The sequence below is a fragment of the Mchenga conophoros genome, linkage group LG3 (genome assembly GCF_057382185.1).
Source record: "Mchenga conophoros isolate Kocher_MC1m ecotype Shallow Benthic linkage group LG3, M_conophoros_male_GT1.1, whole genome shotgun sequence".
In the NCBI taxonomy this organism is placed as follows: domain Eukaryota; kingdom Metazoa; phylum Chordata; class Actinopteri; order Cichliformes; family Cichlidae; genus Mchenga; species Mchenga conophoros.
The window spans coordinates 28,042,750-28,056,201 of record NC_140528.1 but is presented as its reverse complement, the minus strand read 5'-3'; the positions used below and the strand labels follow the sequence as shown (position 1 = coordinate 28,056,201).

The window sequence follows — 13,452 nt, the reverse complement described above, 5'->3', positions numbered from 1 at the left end:
CTTTACTCAGTTTGTAGATGTTTGCCGTAGACTGTATTCAGTGTTCAGCTTACAGTCAAAAATGATTAAGTCTCTGACAAAAAGTGTTTTTAAAATGTTGTCTTATTTCTTTAAAGTATCTGAGTAACAGTTCGTACAGTGTGATCCAGTGCAGCGCGCCAGCTGTGGGACCAAAGGGCAACTGTGATGTATTTGAAGCAAAGACAAAATAACATTTACAAACGTAAAAACAAATCTTAAACATAAATCAGCCAAACTGCAGTGGTGTTTTAGCACCTGCAGCAGCACTGTGGACTGACTGGAAGCGATGGAGAGACGGGTGTTGAAGGCCCAACCAGAGAGAAGTGCAGCAGTCCAGTCTAGACGTGGGACGTAGCTGCAGGATGAAAGCTTTATCTTTAAAGCAAACATGTTATCATCATATGACTGGATCAGATAAACAGCTGGATCTCCCAGTGACTGCAGAGCCTCCACCAGTATCACTGTAGTCTGTCCAGTTTCAAATCTCACGGCCACCTGAGTGCTGTATCCCATCATGCACTCTGCTCAGTAAACATGACAGAGCTGAAACAGAGTATGTCTAAGTGTTTATGAAACATCATGCTGGTTAGAGCAGGCGGATCGATCCACATATCCATAGCATTGATACCACGCTGGTGTGGGATCAATGCTACTGCAATACTGTGTTTCTATCCTCTACGTTCAGCACGAAGACCAGTGAAATGTGTTAAACGTGTCTTTGCAGCCTGCAGCGCATTTAAACAACAGAAGCTGAACCAAAGTCTTTCAGAGACAGGAACATCTCCCAGAAAAACTTTCAAAATAAAAGCTGAAGGGTGCGTTTTGTTGTGGTAACTACTGTGGAAAGGTGAAGTCCCAGTTGTTGAGCGATCATTAAAATGTGTTCAGAACTGGTAAAATGATGATGATGTCACGACTCACCGCCTGCCCTACATAAGTTAGAAGTATCAGCATTGGTATCAGTGATCGATAGCTAAGCTTGCAGTGGTGCACTAGCTTGAAACAGTGTGACAGCTGAGAGGATGATGCAAGTCTGAGTCCAGACAGACCGAGTCTGTTTAACCACGGCGGCTGTCGACCGCTCAGCCAATCACAAACCAGAAACATGATTGGCTGGATCCTCTCTGGGAGTAGCTCAGGTGTGTTTGAACCTGCAGATCGACTTCACAGTAGAGCAGACAGGTCCTCGTGTTCTGCTTTATTAACACGGTTTATTTATGATGTGTTTATGCTGCAGTGACTTAAACCCAACTTTCTTCTATCACAGCCGTGCTGAGGTCCAAACGCAGACCTCGTCTCTGTGGAAACTTGGTCTTATCATGATTATTCTGCATGTTTCTTAATGCCACACCATCATCATCCTCATCATAATGAATAACACAACTCTGTTTCCTGTGCATAAATAAAAGCCTCTGTGTCTCCATCTGCTCCGCACATCATCCTAACCTGTGCAGGTGGGACCTTTAGCTCTTAACAGTTACAGCTCCTGAAGAACACGAGTCTGAACCGTCACAGAGCGGGGACGCGTTTATTGAAACAGATATAATGAAATAAAAGGACCGAGCGTGACAGGGCTCCATCACCGGACAGTTACAGACACTTTTATTACACATTAAACACACACAGAGCCTCCTGCTGCCATCCAGTGTCTGAGCTGGTGCTCCTCCTGCAGGACACAGCTGTGGATCGATCACCTGTGGATCAGCGACTCTACAGGACATCAGAAATGCGACATGTGGAGGAAAAAGCAGCAGCTTGCAGTCTGGACTGGAACATGTTCTTATCCTCTAACAGGGACCAGAAACAGGGAGAAGTCTGCCATCTAGTGGTGATAAAGTGGAGCTGCAGGGACATCAAGACGTTGAGAGGACAGCAGGAACACTGAGGGGTGGATGAAGACAGATTAAAGGGAGACGAGCAGGAGACACAGAAACATCATAGATGATCTCTGCACATCATCCTGGAAGCATTCAGTGTTCCTCGTGTTGTCACGTTACAGCTTTATTCCATGACATTCATTTTCACCTCTGCACAGTCAGCTAACTGTCCATGTTAAAGTATAAGATGGACACAAGTACTCACAGCCCCGACACTCATGTTTGTTTAGCTGTGCACACTGATCGTCTGTCAGTAATGTCTGCAATCTGGGCAATCTTCTGCGCCTCTCATCTAGTACCTACTCGGCTGAGCTCAACCTAGTTTCTAGGGTTTTCCATCAGGGAGTAGTACCTGGTACCAGGTACTTTTTTAGCAAATGCTGGCCTGGCTTTCCAACCGAGCAGAGTCAGTCTAAAAATGTGACATCAAAAGCCCCCGATTGGCCAGCCAGCGGTGTCATTAGATGAATCACGAGTTAGATGAAACCTGGCATTTCTGAAACTCGGCAACAAGGGTTACCTACAAACTGACATCATGGTGCTCGAGTCTGACAAACACCCACAGACCAAGCAGCGGGTATACCATCGCCTCAATGTCATCCATTGTGTTTGTGACACATAGACACATGGGATGTTGGTTGTGTTCCCATGACAACCCCACACATATTGAGGTGAAACTCAAATGTAATAGAGCACGACACAAACAGAGGCGGGCTCAGGCGAGTGGGTGCTAAAGGAAACCAGCTACGACAGCCTGCCTGGAGTTTGCCCAAAGGCCTGTGAAGGACTCTCTGAAGGAAAAGACGAATGAGACATAACCTGGTCCAAAAGTGTGCTGGACATCGAGCTTGGGCGAAGGTTCATCTTCTGCAGTGTTGGGGAGTAACGGAATACATGTACCGCCGTTACGTATTTAAAATACAAAATATGAGTAACTGTATTCCGTTACAGTTACCGTTTAAAAGGTGGTATTCAGAATACAGTTACTTTGTTGAAATAAATGGATTACACTGCGATACTTTCCTGTTTCATTTTGTCGCGGGTCAGGACTGTTTGGATTTGTTTGACAGCTACGTTCTGTTGTTCCAGGCGGCAGCGTTACGGTTGCCATGGTTACAGGGCGACGCTCTCTCTCTCTCTCTCTGCGACTGTGTGTTTCCTGGGTGAGAGAGCGCCTTTTCGTTGTTGTTGTTGTTGTTGTTGTGCTAAGCTAACAGGCAGAATGCTACAAGCATAGCTCTAAAGAATGTAGCATCATGGGCAGTGTAGTCCGTGCTGCAGGGAGAATGGACTGCCATACACGTTATGGGTCTGTGAGCGCGAGGAGGGAGAAAAAGGAAAGGTACGAGCTGTCATCGAGCAAAAACAGGAGCTGGAAGCATGTAAATATAATAATAACCACTGCAGCCAAGAAGAGAGCCTGACGAGCCCAGCTGTAAGTCAGCTATTAAGACTCGACTGTACACCGTGTTCGTGTTTTCCTCCGAAAACAATAAGTTCCGTTGGAGCAGCCTTTCAACGCCTCTCTCTGTCTCTCGCAAGAAAAGTTGACCCACACAACAAAGTAAAGCTATTTTTTTGGCTACGAGCCGACAGGGAACACGCATTAGTCAGATATGTGTGATATGACCAAAATCTCATATCCCGATATAAGAATTCTATCGTCCGATAAGGATATAAATCACAAAAATGTAACATTTTCTGTAAATTCTGTGAATCTCGGGCAGCTCGACTTGCGTGAAGTGTTTCCAGCTGCGCGTCCTTTACCCGGAGTCGAGTGTTTTAACGATGCGTGAAATGATGCATTTTTAGACATAAGTTGTAACGACTGCCGTTTTCTTTGTATTTATTACACGGCGTGCTGCGGGGAGAAGCCTGTTCTAACGTCTGAGTCTAAGCTTTATTTTTTAGCACCTAGCGGCTCTTTTTTACTTCTCATCCGTAAATAGTCGCGGACCTTCAGTAATAGTAATAAATCACACAGCAATAGTACATTCACATAGTTGTAAAAAGCATGATAATATATTAAGTAATCCAAAGTATTCAGAATACGTTACTCTCATTGAGCTACGTAATGGAATATGTTACAAAATACATTTTGGGGCATGTAATCTGTAATCTGTAATGGAATACGTTTTAAAAGTAACCTTCCCAACACCAAGGTCATTATCGTTAATGAAAACTAGAAGTGAAAAAACATTTTCGTTAGCGGAAATAAAAATAAAAAGGAAAATAACTACAACTGTAATGAGTGTTCACAAAACTAAAATTAACTGACTTTATAGCAAAAGTGTGTTTAGTTTTCATTGATGTGTGCGTGCAAAACTATTAAAACCCTGCCCAACACTGATCTTCTGTAACTGCGGACAAAAAGTGCTTGAACAACATATTTTAACAAAGGCTGAGAATACCTGTGCATGTGTTATATTTTTCTCTTAAATGTTTTAATAAACATTTAAGAATTTTGATTTGGAGTACTGTGTGTAGTCAAAGGAGCTTGCAAAGAAAAGCGTCTGGACTTCTTTAAGTTACTTGAAGACGTTTCACCTCTCATCCGAGAAGCTTCTTCAGTACTGTGTGTAGAATACTGAGGTCAAAATGAATGTCATCCTTTCTGGAATAAGCCTGTGACATGACAACTTGCTATTTTTAGGATGCAGTGGTACCATCACAGGACCACCACAGACCAGGACTCCCAGGGACCTGCAGGAACCGTTTAGAACCACCTGTTTGGCCGCTCTGTCAGGGGTTGTGCCCCAGTGCTCATCACACAGAGGAGTGTGAGGAGAACCATACACTAAACATACAGAGAACTTTAAACACCTTTATGGTTAAATGAGGGCAAAGGGCCTTGATCCCTTCATTTGCTCTTTCACACAGAGCTGGTTCTGCCTCAGCGTCTTCAGAGAACCAGCCCACCGTTCTACAGGTTTAAGACGTAGAGCTGTGGGCTGCTTCATATGAATCTTCCTATGACGATACATTTGGGGCAAATTCTGATTATGGAAGACAGTATCTGACGACTGACGCTACCATCTGTGATCTTTCAGCAGGAGCTCCTCCCAGAACAGGTAACATCAAAGGCCAACACTGGACCACTAAGGTGCTGGTTTTGGTTTTTGGTACCCGCCTTTTATAATAAGATCAGGCACTGGCACGTAGTCGGTATAACTCGGGTACATCACAGCTGAACTGTTTCACCTATCTAACAGCACCTCAACCAGGATCCAGGTTCATCTCCTGACCAGACTGACATATCAGAACCAGACCCATTGGAATTGCCAGAACATACGGGGGAGGGGGGGGGGGGGGGTATATAGTATAGGGTATATAGTCCTGTAGGAGGCAAATACTAATTTCACACAGGAAATCCAAGGACCTTCTAAGAAAGGTTTACATGTGTTATCATAAAAGCAGGTTTTTTTACTACCAAATCTGATATGCACCCTTTGAGAAGGGCCAACCTATCATTAAGTCCTCTAGACCTGGACCGGTCAGAAGTGTACATGTCCCGACTGTGGGTCAGAGGGTGGTCCTCCTGGGGGCACATCCTGTAGCAGGGTCCTGCCCAGTGGCCTGCTGATAGGATAGTTCGGGGCTGGAGCATCCTCGGCCCAGTCTATTCTGGGCAGCAGCTGGTCCATGTGAGGTCCCGGTGGTCTGTGCAGAACTGGGTAGGTTGTAATGTTGTGCTCCCGCTCAAGCAGCAAATGTCCAGGAGCTCGATTTGACCCATCAGGTCTGTAGGTTGTGATGGTTAGAAGAGACGTTTCCTGGTCCAGGGTCTGCAGGGGCTGGGCCTGCTGGTCCATCTGATACAGCTGCTTCTTATGGACCTGGCTGTGGTCCTGGTGGTCCACTCTAGGGGTACACAGCTGCTTCTTGTGGTTGTGTAGATAGTCCTGGTGATCCAGCTGGGCGTGCTCCTGTTGTTTCTTCTGGTTCTGGATGCTATCCTGGGCCTGGTGGTGTATGCTGATGTGGTATTGTGATCTCTTCTGATTCCGAGAAATATCCGGATCATGTTGGTCCATCTGGGACTGGTATGGTGGTTTCTTCTGGTTCAGACGGTGGTCTTTTCCCTGTTCATCGACTGGAGGCTGGTACTGCTGCTGCTCTGGCTTTTTCTGGTTCTGGAGCTGGTCTTGGTGATCCTGGTTCTTCTCGAGTTCCATCTGAGCGTGGAACTGCTGCTTCTTTTGGCTCTGGATTTGGTTGTGAACCTGGTTCTTGATGTCCTTCCAGTGCCGCCCCCTGAGGACTGGTTCTAAGTCCAGACAGCGCTGACAGACCTCCTTACCTGGTACGGACTGGACCAGAACATGGACTCCTAATTGCCTCCAGATGGCCTCCTTCTCTGCAGAGGACCACGGCCGCCGTCGGACCTTCCTGGGAGCCACAGGGACTGAAAAACCAACAGAATTAAGATAAGATAACCTTTATTAGTCCCACACGTGGGAAATTTGTTTTGGATTGGAGCACGATGAGACTTGGAGCACGATGAGACTAATCTGCTAAAGTCAAAGTAGTAACATGAATCCAGGTGGACTCACCTGAGACAGATGTTTGCATTCTGGCTTCAGGTGGAATCGCAGAGGTCACTGGTTTGTTAGAGCTCTTTGACAGAACTGTGAACAAAGGTGGGCACAGATAGGTAAACAGCTCCAACAACTGGTTCTATAAAGTTAGAAGTTCGGGAACTGATCCAAACCTGCGGCGAGGTGTGGACTCACCTTCTTGTCTGAGGTCGTTGTCCAGTCTTATCTGGACAGGTCGTTTCTTTGGTTTAGTTCCTCCATCTGTAGCAGCTGGAAAAGGAGAAAAACTGGGTCAGTAACACAAACTTTGGGATCCAAACTTCTCTAGCTGAAAATCCAAAACTACAGTCACATCCTGGTTCTTCCTAACCCAAACATTACTGGACGTTACTGAAGATGCTAAACTAAGCAGGAGGGGCTGGACTGTGGTCTCACCTGGATCTGGGTTCTGCAGGCCCAGGTTGTCCCACTCCCGGCCCAGCATGTGGTAGAAGTCGGTGGTCTTGGCGGCAGCCTCCCAGTCTCCGTCCTGCAGGCTCTCTCCAATAGCAATCTCACAGACTGTCTTTAGTGTTGTTTTCACCGCCAGTGGAGGGCGGCTCCACCTGTTTCCCGCTGCCTTCCTGGCCGCGGACAGCGCCAGGCTGAGGCGACCTGGGGCCAGCAGGTCCTGCAGGCTCTGGACGCCGGAGTCAAGGGATTTAGCGGCCAGGAGCAACCTGCCAAGTTCCCGGAGCTTCTGGCTTACGTAGTCGTACCTCCTCTGACCACTATCCTGGTTCCCCATCAGCTTGTTGCCATACTTACAGATCAGCCAATCAGACTTCACCTGGAGGCAGAGAGGAGCCAGTTACCACAGAGAAAGGTCAGAGAGTGCAGATAGTGTTAGGTGCACAGACAGACAGGTGAGCTGACCTCGTAAGACACATTATCTTGGTTCATGCGATGCAGGATTTCACTGCAGCTCTCAGACGCTCCACTGGAGATCGGCAGGAGCCGCGACGCTGCTGCCTGCACTCTGGTCCGTTTCCTGGCTCGGTTCACAGCGGCGTCAGAGGTCGTGTTCTGATCGACACTTGGGTCAGAGGTCATAAGCTGTTTGGTCCCGGTCTCTGCAGTCTCACCAAGGGAATCCTCAGGTATGTCCTCTCTGGTGACATCACAGGGCAACTTACTTGTGGAACCAGAGGTGGCGTCGTTGGCGGGGTCAGCGTTCGCCTCGGCTTTGGACGGGTTGATGGCGAGCTTCTTGCGACACGACACCTGATGCTTCCACAGGTCAGCACGAAGGAAAAATCCAAGACACAATGGGCACGGCAGGTAGTTCCTCGCATCCACATCCTCAGAGGGCTGACGCCATGGCACAATCTCACCAGTGCCCTGCCGGATCACCTGAGGACACACAGGGAGGCGGAGTAAATGTACCTGTAAGGAACAGAAAACCTCACCGGTAACAGACAGGTAAACACAGGTGTTATTGTAGCATCTTTAAGTTAAACTATAAAGCTTGAGGCAACTGTTTATGTGACTTCCTGCTATAAATACATCCATTGATTCATTTTGTTCTGCTTATCTGGGGCCGAGTCTTGGGGGCAAGCCCAGACCTCCCTCTCCCTGGCTACTTCCTCCAGTTGGCCCTGGGAACCACCAAGACATTCCCACCCATAATCTCCCCACTGTGTCCTGGGTCTTCTGATGGGACATGCCCAGAACACCTCACCAGGAGGCCCCATCTCCAAGGGAGAGGAGAGGCACCTTTCAGAGAAAGCTTGTGTTTCACCTTCAAATGTTTTTTGCCTTGTTTGGTATCATTCTCTTCAGCTCAGTCTCACGTGTCTGAATTTACAGATATGTGTTCACTGACAAACTGTAGTAACACAACTGACCTGAAATCACACAAAAACATAAAATCCTAGTAGCAGTTTCTTTTTAACTGTAAAAACCATAAAATTATTTTCATAACTTGCAAATACAACTTGCACATTTTGAAAACTTATATTTTAAACAACAAAGTTATATACAACTATTTATCTAAAAATGCACCCACTGCATCTGGCAGGCTGTTTTTTGTACAATCACTTAAAAATACTACTGAAAAATACTATAACTAAAACCAGTTAACAATAAGATGCCCCAATAATTATTTGTGTCAGTAAAGAAAATGTGTCTGTCCACCAGCAGACAGAGGAGCCACCACAGGGAAAAACCTGCAGGCCCGACCGCAGCAAGTGGACAGTGGAGACAGTCTTTACACTGCAATCTGCCTTTGTGACATTCATTAGTGCCCTCACTGACACACAACAACAACTGCACAACACGCTAACTATACACTCCACACTAAGCATCACAAATCTTCCACATCTCAAAACCTGTCTCTCGCTCGCTGCCGCCACCCCTGCAGATCCGCCCCTGTAGATCCGCCCCTGCAGATCCGCCCCTGTATCGGGCTGTAACGTTTAAAGCTTCCACTTGAGGGAGGTAACTCACATTACTGCTGCTGTAGTAGTGTTGCTTTATTGCATTACAATCATTTATCCTGCGCGTTTGATAGCTAGCAAAATAATAATAATTTTAAAAAAGAGCAACGTGAACAGTCTCGAAATCTATTGATTGAGCCTTAAAACTCTGACATTGTGAACAGGGCCAAATCCTTTTACTTTTCAGGTGGATTTGGTCCTTGTCACGACTGCAGTGAGTGTCTCAGACTGAAACAAATATGCAGCGGTGTAAGGAAGCAGAGGCGCAGAAATGCTGCTTTTACACTTTGAGTACACTTTACATTTCTCTGATGAGAAAATGATGCAGTCAGACAGTTATTCATGCTGAATGAAATACTGTTACAGTTTCCTTCCACTGTCTGATTTTGTCCTCAGCTGATCAGCAGCACTCCACCTAAACTACACACAGTGCAGGTGGAGCACTGCTTTCTCCTCCTGAATCACGCTTTGTCCAAACCTCTCCAAACTGCTCCCACACCTGAGGTTTACCTTCAGCCTGAGCCATGTCTCATTTGGCCTCTACCTGTTGGCTGCCTCTGAGGTACCACGGACTAACAAACCCTGGTCCTTCAGCCTGATGGGCCCCTCCCCCTCTGCTGTCCACCACCTGGTTTACTTACTTCATTGATTTATAGCACTCTTCACAGGACAAAAACCACATAGTGCTTCAGAATAATATAAAACAGATAAACATAAAACAGCACAATCAAATACTCAGCTAGTCTAAACAAATTAGTCTTAAGATGATGTTTAAAAGAATAAATACAATCCAGGCAATCCAGAGAACTGCACAACCTGGGGGACGCCGCTCAGATCTGTCCCCTCAGGTTCAAACATACCAACAGGTTGAGGCTGCGCGAGGGAGTGTAAGGCTCTAAAAGATCAGTAATATGGACAGGACATGATTCAGAGCTGTAAAGGTCAGGTTTTAAAATGAATTCTAAGATGTAGCCAGTGTAATGAGTGTGACACTGGTGTACTGTAGGGCTGGGTGTCATCACTGATTTCTAGAATCAATTTGATTCTGATTCACAAGGTCCTGATTCGATTCGATCCACGATTTGATTTTTTGCCTCAGTCAGAAAAATTATAATTCTGATTGTTTATCAGTACATAACCATTTTTATATCTATAAAATATATGTGAGACTTTATCACAGCAGATGTCTTTGTGTCAAAGAACCTGAGGATAAAAGAGAAGAACATGAAGGTGACTTTCTGGCCTGAGATTTTATAGCAGTTAAAAATATTCTGCAGTAGATCAAAAATGAAAGAAAGTCACGAATCAACATGTGAACATTACCTGATGCTGCTGACGTGCAGCAGAGCAAAGTTACAGACGATTACAGACACAGACAGGGGTTTTGGAATTTTAAGAAGTTTACATTTCTTCAGTATTGAACAGCAGAAATGAGTCTTGTGCGTAATAAGCAAGTGAATAAAGCAGAAAACAGATTTTTAGATGGGAAACTGTTCTTCAACACAGAGAGAGAGCTGTGCATGAAGTGGGATTTTATCGTGGTGGCAGCAAAACAGCCAAAGTCCCCAAAGAGGGAATTCATGACGATGTTTATGTGAAGCATAGTTTGGATCTTCTTTTCTTGATGGTTTTGTCTCTCCAACCAAAGTTGACTTAAACCGCATCTTGAGAATCGAACACAAAAAAAGACGTAAACACAAAGCGCGCACCCGTCAGCGCATCACAATCAGTGGGCTGTCGGCTTTCTCACCTGATGGCGTGTTCGTGAGAAAGCCGACATCTCACTGGTTCTGATCCGTCAGAACAGATCAAATATGTGTTTCAGCCAAAATCGATTCAGGATTTTAACGAATCGATATCGTGTTATTCAAGCTAGAATTGATGTGAACCCCTAACGTAATGCTCTTTTACGTGTCTTGGCTGGAGACGGTCACGATTGTTTTTGCTCAAAGACAAAGACTCACAGTGATCTAAGAGAGAAGACATAGAAGCATGAAGAATCATGTCTAACTCACATTTAGAAAACAATGTTTGCAGTTTGGAGATATTTCTTAGCTGAAAAAGGCAGTTCCTAATTAACTGACATCGTAGACTCTGGAATCTCTCCTCCTCGATACGGCAGGAGTCCATGGCCATGACAAATGTACATTAATTTAGTTGCACAGGTAACAACTAAAGGCACCTGAAAGAAACAGGTAAACTGACCGGTAGCAGACACACCGGTAAAACACACAAACTGACCTCGATGTTGTGTAGATAGTTGCCTCGGCAGCGCAGGTGCTCCAGCAGCAGGTGGCGTTCTTTGGAGCCTGTCGGCAGGGTGCTGGCAGCCAGTACTTCCTGTTCGTCGGCATGCTTCCTCAGCAGGTGGCGTGCGATCTTCACCTGTGGCCGTCGGCAGAACACGCAGTAATGCTTCTTGTCCCAACGGCGCTTCCCGCCGCTCCACGTCCTCTTCACCGTCACGCCCTCCTTCTTGTCCTCCTGGCCCCGCCTCTTCGATTTCTGACCCCGCTTTTTCTCTATATGACCCCGCCTTTTTGCTCTCTGGCCCCTCCTCCCTAAGGTGCGGCGGTGTGGCTGACGCGCAGCGGGCTTTGCCGGCTCTTTGTCAGGAGAGGACGGGGCGTCGGAGGCTGGGACCTCTGTCTTGTTCTCCATGGCAACGTCAGCATGGTCCTCCATGGCAACAGACCTCGATGACACCCTGATGATAAAACAAAGAAGCAGCTTTAGCTGTGAGCTCCACCTGCAGTCCCTCAGCAGGAACACGTAGGTCAGGGACTCTTTGTAACTCTGTGTTTTTGAGGACTCTCGTCTTCATAATGGAGGCAGCCACACCTGCACACCACAGTATAGGCATTTCCTTTATGGCGGGGCAGTGTGTGAGTCACAGGTTATAGTGAGGACGACATCGATGCTCGACATTTTCTGTCTAAAGTACAAGAAAGCGTGTTTCAAACATCTGCACTTCAGATGCTCCACAGTGTGGAAACATCTGGATTCAGCTTCCTACTCTAAACATGGAGGAGGAGCAGCAGGTGTTGTGGATCCTTCACCTGAGCCACTGAGCGTGATCCTCCGAGGAACCATCGCAGGGTTAAAGGTGCACACGTGTCTGCATCAGAGGCTCCTGCAGGGCCCTCAGGCTGTGGTGGAGTCAACATGAACACGAGGCCTCCTCCACACTTAACGTGACTGTGAGGAGAACACCTGGACCAATCAGAACCAGCTCCCCGCTGACACACACACTTCTACAGCTGGACTCCACATGTGACAAACATCTGGATTATAGAGGCTGACACACTGATCTAGCCCAACATCAGAAGCACCTTGAGGAACCACCTCCTGATCAGGACCAGAACAAACAGAGCCTCTCACACTGACCCTGCCAGCCGTCATCAGCCTGCAGGTGTGACAGGTGCTCTCACCTGTGCAGTGACCGGGCTGCAGTCACGCCACGCTCAGGTGTGACTGACAGGCGTCTCTGTCCGATAATGGAAGCTTATTTACGACAGCCTGGTGCTAACAGCTAGCAGCACACAGGCTAACGCAGCTGTTAGCACGGAGAGCTAACGAGCAGCTAGCTGCAGCTAACCAGAACCGGAACCGAGCGCTGCTGGGAACCGGACCAAACCGCAAACACGACCAGAACCGTCAAGTGAGAGTACAGAACCGGGACACTCCTCACCTGCTAACTCCAGCTCTGCGCTCCCTTCTTCTTCTTTTACTCCACCACTTCTTCTTCGCTGTCGGAGGTGAAAGGGCGTGATACCGGTGCGTTGGCGCCACCTGCTGGTGTGGAGCACTGAGGCTACAGATTCCTGTTAAAGTCAGGCGGTCCAGCCTCGAGTCTGTGATGGATGAAGCGGATGTTCTTCTGTCAGACAAACACAGAGTCTCCCTGTACCACTGTGTTATATGACTGGTCTGTACTGAAGCACCACAGCATTAAAATGATGAGAGCACGCTCAGTTAACAGGGCGGCTGCACTAATCATGAACAAACACAAAGGTAAACACTGATAAATGTGAACTTTAGCGGTGGTTACACCTGGATGCACCTGTCTGCTTCGCTTTGTGGCCTCTGAGGCTGTGATTACAGATGCTGTATGACATGTGACGTTGTTGAAGCTGCCTCTGTTATCTTCATGAACCCTGTTCTTGTTGTCAGTCTGCATGAGGACGTGGACCCTCATTTATCAGCTGCACACTTTCTGTGGTCACTGCAGGCTCTGAGTGAAGGCGTTAACACATGATGTGTTCAGGGCCCTGCGTCATTTTCATTATTAGCACATTATAAAGCACACTGATGTGAAAATCTTCATGAGATTCAAAGTTTTTACAACATATTAAAGACTAGTTTAACACAAAATTGACTAATTATTAGCATCTTCAGCACATTTCATTAAATATTAGAGACAGATTGCTGTGTCATAAATTACACATTGTTATAATTACACAAAATGTGTTCTTCATACCTGACTGTTAGGACCTCCAAGCCTGTAGTTATATTCCTTACCTGAGCCCCTCCTCATTG

At 46.7% G+C, this 13,452-nt stretch overlaps 1 protein-coding gene across 5 annotated transcripts; it reads right to left on the bottom strand.

Moving 5' to 3' along the window:
- Positions 1-1,533: 1,533 nt before the first annotated feature.
- Positions 1,534-12,700, bottom strand: LOC146577972 (uncharacterized). Of its 5 annotated transcripts, none has more exons than XM_085268468.1 (7): positions 12,605-12,700; positions 11,155-11,620; positions 7,352-7,861; positions 6,872-7,265; positions 6,632-6,706; positions 6,452-6,526; positions 1,534-6,303 (listed from the first exon to the last, which is right to left on the bottom strand). In XM_085268468.1, the coding sequence occupies exons 2-7, from the start codon at positions 11,596-11,598 to the stop codon at positions 5,393-5,395; spliced, it is 2,409 nt and encodes an 802-aa protein (XP_085124594.1). In that variant the 5' UTR covers positions 11,599-11,620; positions 12,605-12,700; the 3' UTR covers positions 1,534-5,392. The 5 variants fall into 5 exon arrangements, with proteins under 5 accessions (XP_085124594.1, XP_085124598.1, XP_085124597.1 ...); XM_085268472.1 differs by having other exon boundaries at positions 7,352-7,828; XM_085268471.1 differs by lacking the exon at positions 12,605-12,700 and adding an exon at positions 12,301-12,598.
- Positions 12,701-13,452: the final 752 nt, after the last annotated feature.